At 39.5% G+C, this 15,866-nt stretch overlaps 1 protein-coding gene across 1 annotated transcript in view; it reads right to left on the minus strand.

Moving 5' to 3' along the window:
* jag1b (jagged canonical Notch ligand 1b) overlaps nt 1-8,538 on the minus strand; it is a 41,077-nt gene extending 32,539 nt beyond the window's left edge. Inside the window, exons 1-2 of the mRNA XM_067989449.1 lie at nt 8,301-8,538; nt 7,364-7,681 (exon numbers count right to left, since the gene is read on the minus strand). Of these exons, the coding sequence (XP_067845550.1) occupies nt 7,364-7,681; nt 8,301-8,360 (378 nt within the window). The 5' untranslated portion in view covers nt 8,361-8,538. The remainder of the gene's footprint in view (nt 1-7,363; nt 7,682-8,300) is intronic.
* Nucleotides 8,539-15,866: the final 7,328 nt, after the last annotated feature.

Genomic DNA, 15,866 nt, shown 5'->3' on the forward strand with positions numbered 1-15,866 from the left:
CTTTTATTTTCAAAAATTTTTTTTGAATTCTAGAAACTGTCCCCATTGCCTCCCTCCTCCACCAGAACAATAAAGTTTTACAGCTTTGAGAAAAAAAGTTATTGGGAACAATTCATTTTAGTAAAGTTTAGATAATGTTGCACACACCTCACCTCATCCCCCACCCCCAAACTAAATTTAATAAAAATTAACAGCACGTTTGCAATGCACAGTTTGAAATACATTATTCAGTGGAACACAGTTACCAAAGAAATATTGTTCACAGGGGCTGGGAGAAAATATATTTTCAACCACATTTCAATCTATAATGGGGAGCGAACAAGACTTCCAATTCCAGCATGGACTATATGGGTGGCATTGCTATGAAGCACTCTTCGCCAGTAAGCTATTTAAAGGATACAGGTTGGGCTATTAGCATTTAAACTGTAAATAGGGACAATTACTTAAAGCTTCCTATGATACCACTGGTTTTTGCCAAATATACTGCTCAATTAATTAAGGGGGAGGAAGCAAAGGGCATTGAGAAAAATGATAAAGAAGTTTACCTTTCAAAAGATTTCACGAAACTAGAGGACACAAAAGGAGTACTGGGCAGTTCTGAGACAGAGTCTACTCTTAAAATATTAACCTATCTTTTCAGATGCTGATGCACGTACTGTGCATTTCCAGCACTTTTTTTTTTACTTCTTGTCAGGACACTTCCCCGTATTTAAGTGCTTGGTCCATTTTGAATATTTATTTCCTTAAAGAACAATCCTAGCTTTCACCAGGCAGCTCAAATGACCTAAAAATGCCATTACTACGACCATACATTATCTTCAAAGCAGGGTCTGAATTTTGAGTGCTGAGTTCTGTAAATTGGAATGAGGGGAACGATACAATAATTCTAGGTTCACAATAGTTTGAGATTTTCAAAACAATTATATTTCTATTCCTAAGTTTTTCTATATTCCTTAGAAGTGGGGAAAGGGGGGATTTTATCCAGTTCAAAAGAAATTTAGAAAATCAGTCACTAATTTTTCAATGTCATGAAGGAGATATTCCAATGGGCTACAGAAACCAGAGATAGTAAAATACCTATTGAGATTTGTCTAAGTCAAGGTCAGAATCTTGATCAAGGTCGTGTGATGCAGCACGCAAAAAATGGATACTAAAATGCCATGAGTGGATGTAAAATTTAACATTGACATTTAGCAGATTTGAGTGCATTTGTCAATCCCTACATTAAATTTCAACACACCCATGGAATCAGCAGGCATTCAAGAACAGTAATTAGGTTGGGTGAATTAAAAAGGCTAATTAATTAGCAAAGTTAAAGGACTCTGAACTTATCTCCAAAAATGAACCTCTTAGCGGCCCACAGCAGTTCTATTAGTTATTTTCCCCCTGTAGTACAGCATTAAGGCAATTTTAAGACTTGCTTCTCCGAGCGGAGTCAACAGTTAGGAAGTTTGATTTATACTGCGTGATTCTTTTATTTCATCTCATCTGAAATAGAAACTCAGGACAGCTTACATGGCGCAGGTCAGTTTTTTTTTTGAGGGAGGGGAAGTGATCCAGATACAAAACTGAAAATTGCTCGTTTCACTAACATGGGCTAAATTAATAACCTCTGGCTCCAGAACAGAAGGGAAACACTTCATTGCCACATTAAGTTGGGATATAAAACAAATTAATGATATAAGCAGCTGCTGGTCTCTTTTCCTTCAAACATCAGTGGCTAAACCAGCAGCTGAAGGCTAGCTCTCCTCTATTCTAGCAGCTGTCCTTCTGTTGCCAAACGATGAAGAACAAAAGTACCGCTATCCAAACTATGTGTGCAACATCCCATAAACTGGCCTGATGTCTGATCTGGCAAGCCTGTTGGAATAATTAGTATCCTGTGAATATATAATATGCTGAAGTTGCCATTATGTGAAGTTCTGGTGTGTCTGGAAGCTCAGCAATGCTGAGTCTACTGGTGCTTCCTGTTGCTTGTCCTGTATTAGCATTATTTCTGGATGGCTCCATTATATTCTGTAATCCTCATCGCAGTCAGTTTGCTTTTGCTATTGTTCTTGGTTAATATTAGCAATCCCTGCCTCTGTCTGGGTGGCCAGAACACCACTTCCTAGACTCAGTACACTGATAAGCCAAACGGTTTTTTTTTAAAAAAGGGGAAAAATACACACACAATGCATAGCACAAGTTATGCCAACATTGACCTGATTGCATTTTACTTTGTGCAACCTGTTAAGAGCATAGGTTTTACAAGCTTGGCAAGAATAAAGCCTTTCCAGTATTTCTAGTCAGTACTAGAGTTACTTTGGAGAAAAGCATCCCATTGATAAATCTATTAAATGCACCAGTTATTGAGGGTGTAAGGTTAATAGATGCAATACCTTGCAGTCAGCCAGGCACAGCAATCAGGTTCATGAAGAGCAAGTCTGGACAAGAGGTCTAGTTACTTAGGGTAAAATTAAATAAATGGAGCTGTGCTTTAAAAAAAGACTTTGAACATGTATAAGCAATATTCTCTAGCTATTTCTATTCATCACCCTAACAAGCATGTTCCATGCCAGCCTTTTATACACCACTAGAAATTGGCAGTCCTAGAACCAGGGACTAGTTATCCTCCAACTAACTGAACATTACTCCACACAAAATGGCTTCCAAAATAAACTGGCCATTTTCATTTGACATGTTGTGGTTTCCTGATGGCTGTACAGTTTGTGGATAGTGAGCATTACAGCCGATAGCAAAACATTAAAAGAAATACAACAGATTTTTCAGCTACATGGAACTATTTTGTCAATAATGCTAACAAGCAAAAAATGTCCCCATTACATTTAATCCACTGCATTCTTTATTCAAAAAAAAGCACACAAGATAGCATTGTCCAGCTCAATGGCTCTTAGATCAAGTTCAGTATTCAGAAGTTGTCATTCATTGTACCTTAGTGAATGCGAAAATACAGATAGTATTAAACTGAAATCTGATCACAACTCCAGGAGTACACGATCAACTAGGATCCAAGTTTTTTTTTAAAAAGTGCAGCGAGGACTCCCCTCTCTATTCTGTTTAACAAGAACATTTGTTAAATTAGGCCATAAAGCAATGCGCCCACGGACATTAAAAAAATCATTTAAATAAACTTCATCTACCTCAGAAGAGTGTGTTTTAAAAAAAACCTATCCGGCATCTGAAGTTGATTACCATTCTTTGATTGTGCCAGAAGGCAGACTCAGTGCACTGACTGACTGGCCAGAGATTTCCCACACACTTTCACACAGGAAGTACCAGGTGCAGGCTCACTTACGCTGCCTGGAGACCACAACTGCATATCAAATCCATGGGAGTTCTAGAATGACAACAGTAAAGGGATTTTGCAATGCTGGAAACATTATAGCTGTGTTTAGTAGTACTGTGCTTGCTGCCCCAATTTCTCTACAAATTCTTTCCTTGCTGAATGTTATCATTGCAAAGTGAATAAATGATTTATTTAAAAAAAAAAAATTCTTAAAAACACACACTGGACAGTTATAAATTTTTTTTAAAAAAGGGTTTCAAAAAGTTTGCCTTTTCTTGAAAATAAAATTAACAATGTATTTTAAATGCCAATCATAACATGACATCTCAGTGAAGCTGAACCAACTTTCAAATCAGTGCTTTAGTTCAATAGAAGCTTGTTATCTCAGATTTTTGTGGATAACCGCCATCAATTGGATAACCAACCAATGCCAAGACCATGCTTTAGTTTTCTAAACAAACTGAAATTTGATCCAGACATACCATAAGGGAAGAACTAACACTGATTATTCCCAGAGGGAACCCACTAACTTAAGTAAAACGGGTCCAAGACTTACACACATGAACTGCGTAAATCCAAACAAAACTTTAATTACCCTCCTTTTTGACTATACATGTGGGTACAACATTGCAGGACTTCAACATACTGATCCCAGAATTTCACTCAGGTTTATTCACCAAACTGATTGTAACAATCCAACTGCTTTCTGGCCTTACTACAATATATATTAAATCGTTTTCCAGTCTGACTCCAGAATTGCTGCTCTGCATCCTCCCTGAAAATGAAAGTCACCGTAGGTTTTAAAAAGTCCCAAAACTGACATGAAAAGCAGATAAAGATGGATAGCAAAGCTAACATTTTAGGTAGCATACTTGCAAGACACTATTTTGATGGGATTTTTTAAAAAGTTATAGAGACAAAGCTGTGTGAAGCCCTTTGTATGACAGTAAACCATAACAGAAGTTTGTGCTGTACAGACAATAAGATCCACACATTTCAATTACAGCACCCAAAAGATATAGTATACATCCAACTAGTAGCATTTAGTTTAGTTTTCCTATTCCAGCATGCATTGCCATGACCATAGCCTGATTGTGCTTTTCTGAACAGTTTTGCACCAACAGCAGAAGGCAGATTTACTGGGAGATAATGTGTGTGTTTTTTTCCCCCCTCCATATGCAAGAGTGTTAAACTTACTACACTACATTAGTAGAACAGCTCTGCATACAGTGCTACACTCTCTAACACTTGTCCCATCACTCTAAATAAGTGATGGCAGGGTTTTAAACTCAGGTTTGACTTTTATAGGCAGTTGTGCCAACTCCTCCTAATGCAGGTGCAGCTGTGGTGCACTCAAGTTATTCCTCTGTGCTGGGCTGTTTGTGTTTCCTAGCAACCCATTCAACCTTCCAATCATCTAAATGAATTTACAGCCCACCATCTCCACACCCATTACTCGCATTTCCCTGTCAAACCCAACACATCAGAACTGAGCTGTTAAACTATTTGTGCAAACGTATCACCCTCTCATTTACTATTATATGCAACTGTTCGACATTCTGACTTCTCTCTTACCGACTGTGGTAAATTGTACTTTTTTAAATATAAAAAACAGCTTATTTGCCATAATGACGAATTGTCAAGTACAAGCTAGCTGAATAAGCAAGCATGCAAGATGACAATGTCCAATTAGAGCTCACCTTTCAACACAAAGAGGGAAGTAAAGGAAGTGTCAATAGTTGTAGTCAAGGCAACGCAGCTTTTTGAACCATATACCCCCAATTACAAGGAATGTGCTCCTTTGTATCAGGTCATCTATAATACTAAACCCATAACAAGGAACTAAAAACCCCAACAGCAACAGAATGAAAGACCAGTACTCTGATTATGGAGGTCCAAGTGCAGAGGATGCAGTTAAACACGACATTTGGACAGGGCTGCACTATGTATCACTGCACGACTTTACAGACAATACTCTCCTCTCCCTCATGCCTCTACACCGCATATTCACATAAAGGCCATTCAATAATACTTCAATGACTGCTTACTTGGCTAATACAGTACTAGTAAAGCTAGGAGCTTTACCAGGTACTTGATAAGCCAACAAGTCAACATCTAACTCTTATGTGCAACTCTTTCAACTGACTATCAATCACAAATATTTCATTTTATCTTCTTTTATTAGGGCCTCGTACGTAATCAAGATAATCCACTCCTTTACAAGCTGCGACTTAACTGTCAGTCACAGTAATGGAACCATTCAAGGAAATTGGCATTTTGTAGTATTGTATGTTTCAGTGGGAAGTTCCTGCATTAACACTAGGTACAGGGCAAGGACTTCCCTCTGGGGGGGGGGGCTGCATAGTCCTTGCATTTCCATAGCAAAGTAAAAATTCTGACACAACTCGAGATAACCAGTAAATTTGAATTTGTAGGTTCACATCAACTGTAACAAGACTACACAACAACTCATCTGCACATCAAACCTTTTGTTCATTTAAAACCCTTCAAAAAAAAAGTGGAGGGTAACTTTTATTACACTAAATGGAAATAGAAAGACATCAGCCACAATGTACTCTCAATTTGTCTCATGGCGAACTAGACATTAGTCTTCATTGATATAGGAACACAAATGAGTTCCTATATTCACAAACTCAAGCTGAATTCTGATTTTTTTTTTACAACACAAATCAAACGCCTACAAAGGGTTAGATTTAAAAGTGGAACTCATAGCACCAATTTTCATGCTACGAGCACTTTTTATGCACCCGTGGGATTACTACTGTAAATGTTTACCTATTGAAATAGCAACTTTCAGAAACTTTCATTGTTATTGCCTCCGTCACATGGAATCTGACTCAACAATTTCTTACAAAAAAAACCCACCCAAATTTACTTGGCCCTTTTTCTAGGTTTCAGTGGTAGGAATAGTTTTATTTTCTTGATAAACTAGACTGGAAGAATTTAATATGGTGTTGTAATAATAGAACGCCTACTTTTTAAACTGCGGTATGATGGATCTACAATTTAAGTTTAAAAAAAAACTTTAATTTTTTTTTAAATGACAACACATTGGGACTAAGACGCTTTAATCCCTCATCCCAACTATCCGAAAAACACACACCCCTAGATCAAACACATTAAACGGAGGGGCTAGGGGGGGAAAAAATAAAATGAAACGTTAAATGCTAGGTGCAGAGGTGAAACAAGCTTTGGGTGCATTGCATTTTGCAGCCACACCATACATCGAAATTCCACATCGGCTCAGCGGGAAAGGGTCTGCAGGTTTCTAAGATGGCAATGAAAAGATTCACTTCGCAAGACTCCCTTTATCTCCCCCTCCTCCCACAAAAATAAAGTGCTGAACTGTGATACATTTAAAGCGTGACAAATGCACAACGGTCCTCTTTAAAAAGAAATGCAACTCCAGTTAGCACCTAGTTTTGCAGTCGGTGGCCCCACCAGTCATGAGGAATAAACGTCGTTAATAAAAAAACACACAGCTGTTATGTTTCGAAAGTGGGGGGGGGGGGGGGAAGAAAGTGTTTGAAAACAAGTGTGAAAACCCTAAAAGTGTTTTTAAAAAGTGTTTGAAAACAAGTGTGAAAACCCTAAAAGTGTTAAAAAAAGGGTTTGAAAACAAGTGTGAAAACCCTGAAAACAAGTGTTTTGAAAAAAAAGGGTTTGAAAACAAGTGTGAAAACCCTGAAAACAAGTGTGAAAACCCTGAAAACAAGTGTTTTGAAAAAAAAGGGTTTGAAAACAAGTGTGAAAACCCTGAAAACAAGTGTTTTGAAAAAAAAAGGGCTTGAAAACAAGTGTGAAAAATGGTTTGAAAACAAGTTGTTTTCCTTTTTTTTTAGGTTTGAAAACAAGTGTAAAAAAAAGTGCAAGTTAAACGTGAGGCGGCACCAAGGGGGAGCAGACAGTCAGTCAGACAGACAGACATGGGGAGGGAGAGAGTGTGAGTGAGTGAGTGAGCCGACTCTCAGCGCCTGCGGCTCTCCCTCCCTCCCTCCCTCTCCCACCCACCCAAAGCCCCGCGTTCCCCCAGGAGGAGAGGACTGGACTCACCGGCCATGCGAAGCTGAAGGGCAGCACGATCCTCCGCTCCCCGCCGCCGCCGCCGCCGCCGGGCGCTCTCAGGTTAAAGGTATTCCCTCCGATGACCGGGGTGGAGGAGAAGCCGAAGCTGCAGGGTCCGCCGGGGGAGACGCGGGACTGGTACTCCTTCAGGCAGACTTTGAAGAAGGTGTCGCACTGGGCCCGCACGCACTTGCGGTCCTGGGGGTTCCTGCTGCTCCCTTCACAACAATTCCCATTCTGCAACTCGCCGTTAATGTTCTGCATAAAGTTTATCTGCAACTCGAACTGCCCCGATGCCAGCGATAGCTGGTGGTGGGTGGGTTTTTTTTTTGGAGGGAGGGAGGGAGGGGGGGAAAGAAAAGATAAAATGTGAGAGAAAGCAAAAAAAAAAAAACCAGCAACTAAAATATAAAATAAATCCTCAATCTAACGGAGAAAGAAATCTCAACAGCAACCATCAAACAAGGAGCAAATCTCCCTCCTTGCAAACGCACAAGTTCTTTTTTTCTGGCAAAGTATTTTAAAACATTTTTTTTTTTGCAGAGATTTTAAAAAAAATTTTGCAAGAGAATTTATTTTTTTTTTGCAAGAGAATTTTACATTTTCGTGCAAAAGATTTAATTTTTTTTTTTGCAGGAGAATTTTAACATTTTCGTGCAAAAGATTTAATTTTTTTTTTGCAGAAGAATTTTAACATTTTTGTGCAAAAGATTTATTTTTTTTTTGCAAGAGAATTTACACTTTTTGTGCAAAAGATTTCACATTTTTTTTTTTGCAAAGAGATTTTAAATTTTTTTTTTGGCAAGAGATTTTTTTTTAAAAAAAAAATTAAAACATAAAAATAAGAAAAAAAAAAAATCATCTCCCTCTGATTTACCACAGAACTAAATGGCGAACGATCCCGGTCCCGTCCAACACAACCTACCTGGGTCCGCAAGACGATAAACCAGAGAGCAGCAAGGAGTGAAACGCTTCTACAAACCATTGCCCTTCGCCTTGCCTGCACTCGGGTGAACTGAGGGTGGAGCGGGGCCGTCGCACGGCAATATAGTCCGCCGATTCTCGCATGCACGACTGGAGAATACACTTGCTAAAACATTTTTTGAAAAGAAAGCGAATCATCAATGCAAAAAAAAAACATAACCTCCACCCCCCCCCCCCAAATCCCACCACACACACACACTTCTTTTTTTTTCCCAAAATACAGCCTCCTTCTTTTATTCTCCTTTTATTTCGACTCCCACCGAGAGGGAAAAAAAAATCTCCTCCTTTTCGATCACACACCAAACAAACCCCCCCCCCCTAACCCCCCCCCCTTTTTAAAAAAAAAATAAAACACCCGTCTGTGATAGTGACTGCTTCATCTAGACGGGGAGTGAGTGAGAGAGAGAGAGACACACACACACACACACACACGCAATGCGTTCATTAATATTCATTAGTGGGGTGGTCAGGGCTCATTAAACGCCCACTTTTTTTTTTCCCCTCTTTCTCCACCACCACCCCCCAGACCAGTCTTTTGAGAGGAAAAAAAAGTTTTGTTGGAATGGCAACAGAAATAAAATCGTGCCACAGATGGAGGAAAATAAGCGTGAACAACAAAAAAAAAATGGAGTGAAAAACTTTCTTTTTAACAAAAAAAAAGGGCTTGTACAAATACACATGGGAAATGCACATTTTTTTTTTTGTATCTACATTATTGCTTCTCTTTCCCTAATAAAATCGTTCATTCGCATTAGTGTCGCTGCTGAAGCTATGTTTTTTTTTTAAAAAAAAAGCAAATGTTTAAAAATTGAAATTACAAGTGATTTGCTCTCAATGTTGTACTGCACACACACACACACAAAAAAAAATCGAGTTTGCTGCTTTCCTCGTGTTGCACCTGTAGGCGTCTCCTCTAACCCATGTGGCTGGTGTGGGATGTGTGTATGAAAAGCAGCGTGCAGGCTGAAAGCAATCAGAGTTTATTGCAATGTAGTACACTTGTAGTAGCTTCCAAGTTCACGATATATGAAGTCCTAAATAGTTCATCTTGCAAGAAAAAAAAAATGTTGCATGTGCTTTTAGGGATATCAATCGTGTAATTTACCTATTATCCCGGCATAAGTCTTGTTCAGAATGGTTAACGACAATGAAGTACCGGACGATGGCTCTTTCCCCCGCCTAACAAATGCGGGAGTAAAATCGTTGGTGCATCTAAAATATATGAAGTAGTTAAAAAGCCGATTTGGTTCCAATCAACATTAATTGACAAATAATCAGCTGACTGTTTCACTTTTCACTTCTTATTGGACGTCGCTTCAGAGACAATTTGGGTTTGCTAAACAACGTTATCGAGCAAATTAAATTATAATAATCGCCAACGGTCTAAATTATTGCACCTTACTCACATTTTTAAGTACCTGTTATCTACTCACGTTTTGAACATATCTGGACAGAGCCATGTTTTACAAGGAAACTGCCAATTTAAATCTTGATTAATGTTTAATGCTTCACTGTCTGAAATGTTGAAGTAAGATAGTTAATTACAGATTGATTGCATAATATCAGTGTGTATCTTATAAAAATATTAATGTTTTCATGCAGCTAATTGAAAGGCTGTAAATAATCCTGCTCAGATACTCAAGTACTTTATGAACATCAGTAGTCCCTTGCGATTGACTTACTGACTTGAACTCAGCATCAGTTATCTATTATATGTAATTTAAATTGAATAGTTTTATTTAAATATGCTTTCTATTTTTCTTATTATACACACAGTAGTTGCAAGATAACGTGCGAGAGTGTTGTAAAGCTAGCAGTGATGAAGGATCTGTAGATATATTGAGATGTTTCAGTGGTAGATTGCTAGTTAATATAGAAAGCATGATTGGTACCTTGAAATGATTACAGGACAGTAACTCCTCAAATTGGCTTAGATAATGTCACAAAACATAACCACTGTTTCCTGTCCCAATACAGTTGCTACATTTCCTCAAAGTTTCTCTTCCTCTGCCTGCATGGTTGCCTCCAATGTGCCCCAGGGCTCCAGGCTTGCTCCCCTCTTGTTCATCATCTAGATGCTATTCCTGAGTGGCATCATCCACAAACACAGGGACAGCACCCACATGTATAATGAAGATGCTCAACTCTACCTCTCCGCCACCACCATGGAGTTGTTGCTGTAGTCTCCAACTGCCGGCCCTGGACGAATTGAGATTACCTCCAGCTCAATATCAGCAGAACTGAACTCAGCCTATTTGGCTTGCTCAGGACTCACATGCCTCTGGTTCTGACTTCATCAACCTCCCTGGCTGGTCACCCAGGGTGAACACAGTGGTGTCCTGTGTTGTGTTTTATGCCAAACAAGCAACCATGACTGCCTCCTTTCACCTCCAGAGGATTGCTCGCTTATTCTCGTTCCTCACCCACCCCATTGCTGAAATCACTCCTTCATCGCCATGAGGATTGGTCATTGCTCTTCTGGCTTGGCCTCCCTACCTCTATGATTCACAAGCATTAGTAAATCCTGAACTCTGCAGTCTGTATCACCTATATCCCCACTAAGCACCACTATTTCTCTGTTATCCATCAAGTAGATTTCAAAATCCTCTTACTTGTCTTCAAATCCCTTCACAGAATCAATCTAGGACATCTTCTTCAGACATAATTCCCAGACAACACCCTCCATTCTGATTCTGGATTACTGCTTCTCCTCTGCTAATCTTTCAGCACAATGTTCCTGCCCTCTGGAATTTTCTTCTGAAAGAATTTTGCTTCACTAGCTCTTTCTGTGCCTTCAAAAGTCCCTGATAAATATATTTCTTGACCATGCCTTTGAAGCCCCCCTCCCCAAAGTTCCTTCACTTTCTGCCTGCCCCCCTTCGAAAGTGCACTGAGATGTTTCTCTACACGAGGACAGCTGTGTAAATTGTTGCAATAACACTTCACCTACTGGATGCCATTTTGGTGGCACAATATTCTGGTTAAACTATTAGGGATTGAAGTTTGAAAATTATCTAGGAGATGAGTTATTACAGAGAAGAGTAATGCTGACTGGCAGTATGCAGTATCAGATAAATGCTGATATAAAGTAATACCAGATTTTTAATGATAATAAAAAAATGTAAGTTTTGGTTCAGATTCCATACGTATGCTGATGACACCATCTTTATCTCTTGCCATCATACTTGACTCCATGACTGCTGCTGTGTTATCTGACTGACAGTCTGACGTTAAGTCATGGGTGAGAGAACTTTCAGCATTGGTGAGACCAAAGCCATTCTGTTTGACTCCCATTAGCCCCCAATTCCATACCCCTTCCCCGCTGTTTGCTTAGGTTTAACCCAATGGTGAGCACTCTTCATGACCTGTTTGACTCAGAGGTGAAGTTCAACCCCACTGTCGCTGAACTCTATCACCAAAAGTGCCTATTTCCACCTCTCTAACTTCACCCACCCCTATGTCTACGTCAATCCCACTGCTGCTGAAACGCTCATCCGTGCTTGTCACTTTCAGGTTAAACTTCTCCCAGACCTTCTTGGCTGGCCTCCCCAAGTCCACCGCACACAAACTCCAATTCACTGAGAATTCCACCACTCATATCTGGTCCCGTATTAATTCCTGCTCACCTGTTACCTCCATCCACCACTGGCTCTCCATCCCTGATTTCAAAAGTTGCATCATAATCTTCAAATTTCTCCATGGTCTTGCACCACCCACCCTCTGTAATTTCCTCCTGCCCTAACATCTCACTTTTCACCCTCTGCTCTTCCAATTTGGATGTACTGTGTGTCCACCCCTCCTCCCTCCACTGCACCATCAGTGGCTGACCGATCATATCATGCACTCTGGAACTCTCTTCCCAAATCCACCTTCAAAAGCCTTCTCAAAACCTACCTCTTTGAGCTCACCTTTGATCGTCCCCCAACTCTTGCTCGATATCCAACACCCCCCTGACTTTGTGAACTGCACTGGGACGCTACGATAGAATAATGCACTACTTAAGTGAAAGAAGTTGTATTGTAAAAAGAATTTGCAGTGAATGTAAGAATGTGTAAGTATTTGGAGTATATACATATAAGGGGCGATTTTAACCCTACCTACCCAGCGGAAATCAGGTGGTCGGGCAGTTAAAATGAGTCAGTTGGCTTATCAGCACGGACCCTGCTGTCTTCAATTTTAACCATGCTTTTCTGAAGAGGTGGCAAAGATTCTCGCCAGATCTTCTTTAAATATGACGTCATCGGGCCCCAACTGCAATTTTAACTGTGGCCTGAGCGGGGAAGCCATTGTGGCTTTCCCTCCATGGGAAGACAGCTGGAACAGGATCGGGGGCCAAAAGAGGCCCAAAACAGGGACTTTAAAAAATTTTTCTTGTGGGGCCCGGAAGAGCTCCCGTTCCACCTGCGAGACCCTCCCGAATCCCCCTCGTCCCCGTGACATACCTCGTTGCCAGTGACCATTCCATTAATGCCAGCCGGAGGCCTCCTGCCACCTGAATCTCTACTTCCACCCACCCGCTGGTCTGTTTTGGGTGGAAGTGAAGCCCGGGAGTTAAAATCAACCTTGCCTGCCTGATTCCCAATCCTGGTTAATATCGGGGCTATATATACTTCATACCACAGGCATGGTGTATGTGGGGATCTTTCTTTGTATATTTCCACATTTTAGATACCAAAAAACATAAATCTGTACACAAAATCTATTTGAAACCTGTCATATAAATAATAATAATCAGTGAGCTATGGCAAATATTTTCAGATCTAAGACAGTCATTGTGAAAGTATGATTTTTATTACCACTTGTATTTCTCCACTCACTCAATAGCTAATATTTCATGTTTCTCACAAATTAGCTTAAACAAAATATTTGTAGCTGCCCCAATGGCCCAGCAGGTAAATACACCACATGGTGTGGTTGCATGAAGCAATTAGAGTGAAAAGGTCACAGGTTCAATCCTTAGTCTGTGCTGAGTTAATTGATCTCAACACTGACAGGAAACGATGGGGGAATTTAAATTGGCTTCCATGTCCTGGGACCAGAGAGTGAAAAAAAAAATCAGCCAGTGTTCCCACTCATGATAATCATGCAAAGACATCAAGTGAGAACAGGACTGGACTTGGTTGTGGTGCCTTTCATGGGAATAGCCTGTTGACACTCAATACCTAAGTTCACACCACTTCAACAAGGTAACCTGTGGAACTGTACTCCACCATCAGACACTACCAGCTCAGAGAGGATGGGCTGAAAAGTGGGGAGAATGTAAGCAGAATTTACATTACATTTTATACATAATATTCAAATAAAATATTTTTCATAGTATATTGATAACCTACAGCCACTGTGGAGAAAAATACGTGAGAGGAAACTGCTGAGGCCACCTTGAACATGTAAGCTAGGATAGTTTGTCACATTAAAAATACTGTAGTCGTCACACTGCCCATTATAGCACAAGATGTGAATATTTGCAACTCAAGCAATCAATGTTAAAAAAAATTATAATTAAGGATTCTCTTATACTACAGGTGCTGGTTTGAGAGTGGTACCTGCTCAGAGTGATGAAAAGTTGGCAGTCCAGTATTGTCTCCGCTTTGGTCTCTGGCCAGGCAATGTGGACTTAGATCCAAGCACAGAGCTGTACTCACCAGCATCCAAATCTCAATTCAATTTTAAGGTTTAGCAAAGAGCCAAAGGGACCATTGGCTCTCTCCTGACATTAGAACGGTGATAACTGAACTAGAGAAAGCTTCTAGTTGGTCACTTCAATTACATAGGAACTGTTCAAAGTTTGCTTTCCATAAGTCGCTCTCATGTTATGTCGAAACAATATGAATCTACCTCATTCAGATAGTCTCATAACACTTGTCTAATTTTGGTTTTGATAACATTTATGACCAGAATTATACCACATATATTTACATCGATGCAATACCAAAATCACTTCACATCAACACAAACTGTGCTGTATAACTGTCTTACAAAAAGTGCTATTTAACTGGAATTCAGGAAAACAGTTTTAATTATTTGAACCTAGAAAAATTCACTTAAGTACTAAATAAGTCTTTAGCATTCTCTTTCTGAAGTTAATGTTTTCAAAGCAGAATACATTGACTATGTATTCAACCTAGTATATTAAAACAATATTAAAAATTCAAGTCATTTAAAAGGTGATTAAGTATACATAACTTATAACATTTTCCAAAAGGGAGGTAAATTATACAAATGTTCAATGTTATAGTCATACTAGACTTGATATTTTAAGTTTTTTAGTGCACAATGCTTTTTGCTTACCCTTTCAGTTATAGTTTATATATATGTTTGTTTATGTGCGCATATAAATATGTACCTGTATATGTAAGGATAAGTAGATTGTGCAGGATATATGAAGAGCTGTGGGATATGATTAACATGCTATTGGTGGGTCTAACCAAAATGCACTCAGGATAACTGATAAATGGTGAATTATTAAGTTCAGCCCACTGGTGGGATGCAGATTGTATCTTCACAATGTACTCTCTTTATCTACCTATACCAGGTATTGTGTTTATTCTGCCTTTCTTTGACAAGGAATTTAACAATCTCACTTTTGAATTGAAAGTTTAATGATATAATTCTACAATGAACTGACTGCATTTCTGTATGTCACATGACAAATAATGAAATTAATAAATGTTAAATTTAAATTCTAAATGGAAACTAAATGATGCACGAATTGTGAAGTAGTTCTGACCATATCAAGGTGAATCGGCTTTACTTTTACAATGTGCTCTGTTTTCTATTGCAACAGCCCAACAAAATATAAAGTTTAAAAGGTGACATCATCAAACATTTTGCTTCCCATTAAATGAGTTTTTAAAAAAAAAGTCTAGATCAAAATTTTCAAACAGCGGGCTGCACCAAATATGTGCATTATTGAGATAAAAGCAAAATACTGGAAATCTGAAATAATAAAACAGAAAATGCTGGAAACACTCAGCAGGTCAGGCAGCATCTGTGACCATTTGTTTTGTTGACCTTTCCCTCGCAAGTTCTTAGCTAGCAGACAGCAAAACCTTCTGGGGCAACACATAAAGTTACATAAAAAATACAGACCATGCATGATCCCTGTGGGTGGCAATACATGTAAGATAATAACATTTTGCTTTGCTCCTTCTCCCTCCCCCCCTCTCTCTCTCTCTCTGATCACTTAGTGAATGTGTGTATTGACCACCTGGGGGAGGCTGCTTGTCGGATCTGAGGGGGTTGAGAGGAGAGGGGGGTGGGGAGCGAGGGAGAAGAGCCCAGATTACCCCAGGGGGATGCAGCAGGCATGTGTCCTTGCTCATTCTCCCGGGTCAATCTTAAATGTTGTAAATGCGAATTTGAATAGAATCAAAAGAGAATAAAATCGTTCCGATCAATATGTATGGAGCCCTCCCAGAACAATAACTATTCTTCCCTCCATCAAATCGGAACAGCTGCAATGCTCCATTTGCCCCTCATTTACCATTGAAAGGCATGAACTTTATAG

This window comes from Heptranchias perlo, chromosome 8 (assembly GCF_035084215.1).
Source record: "Heptranchias perlo isolate sHepPer1 chromosome 8, sHepPer1.hap1, whole genome shotgun sequence".
In the NCBI taxonomy this organism is placed as follows: domain Eukaryota; kingdom Metazoa; phylum Chordata; class Chondrichthyes; order Hexanchiformes; family Hexanchidae; genus Heptranchias; species Heptranchias perlo.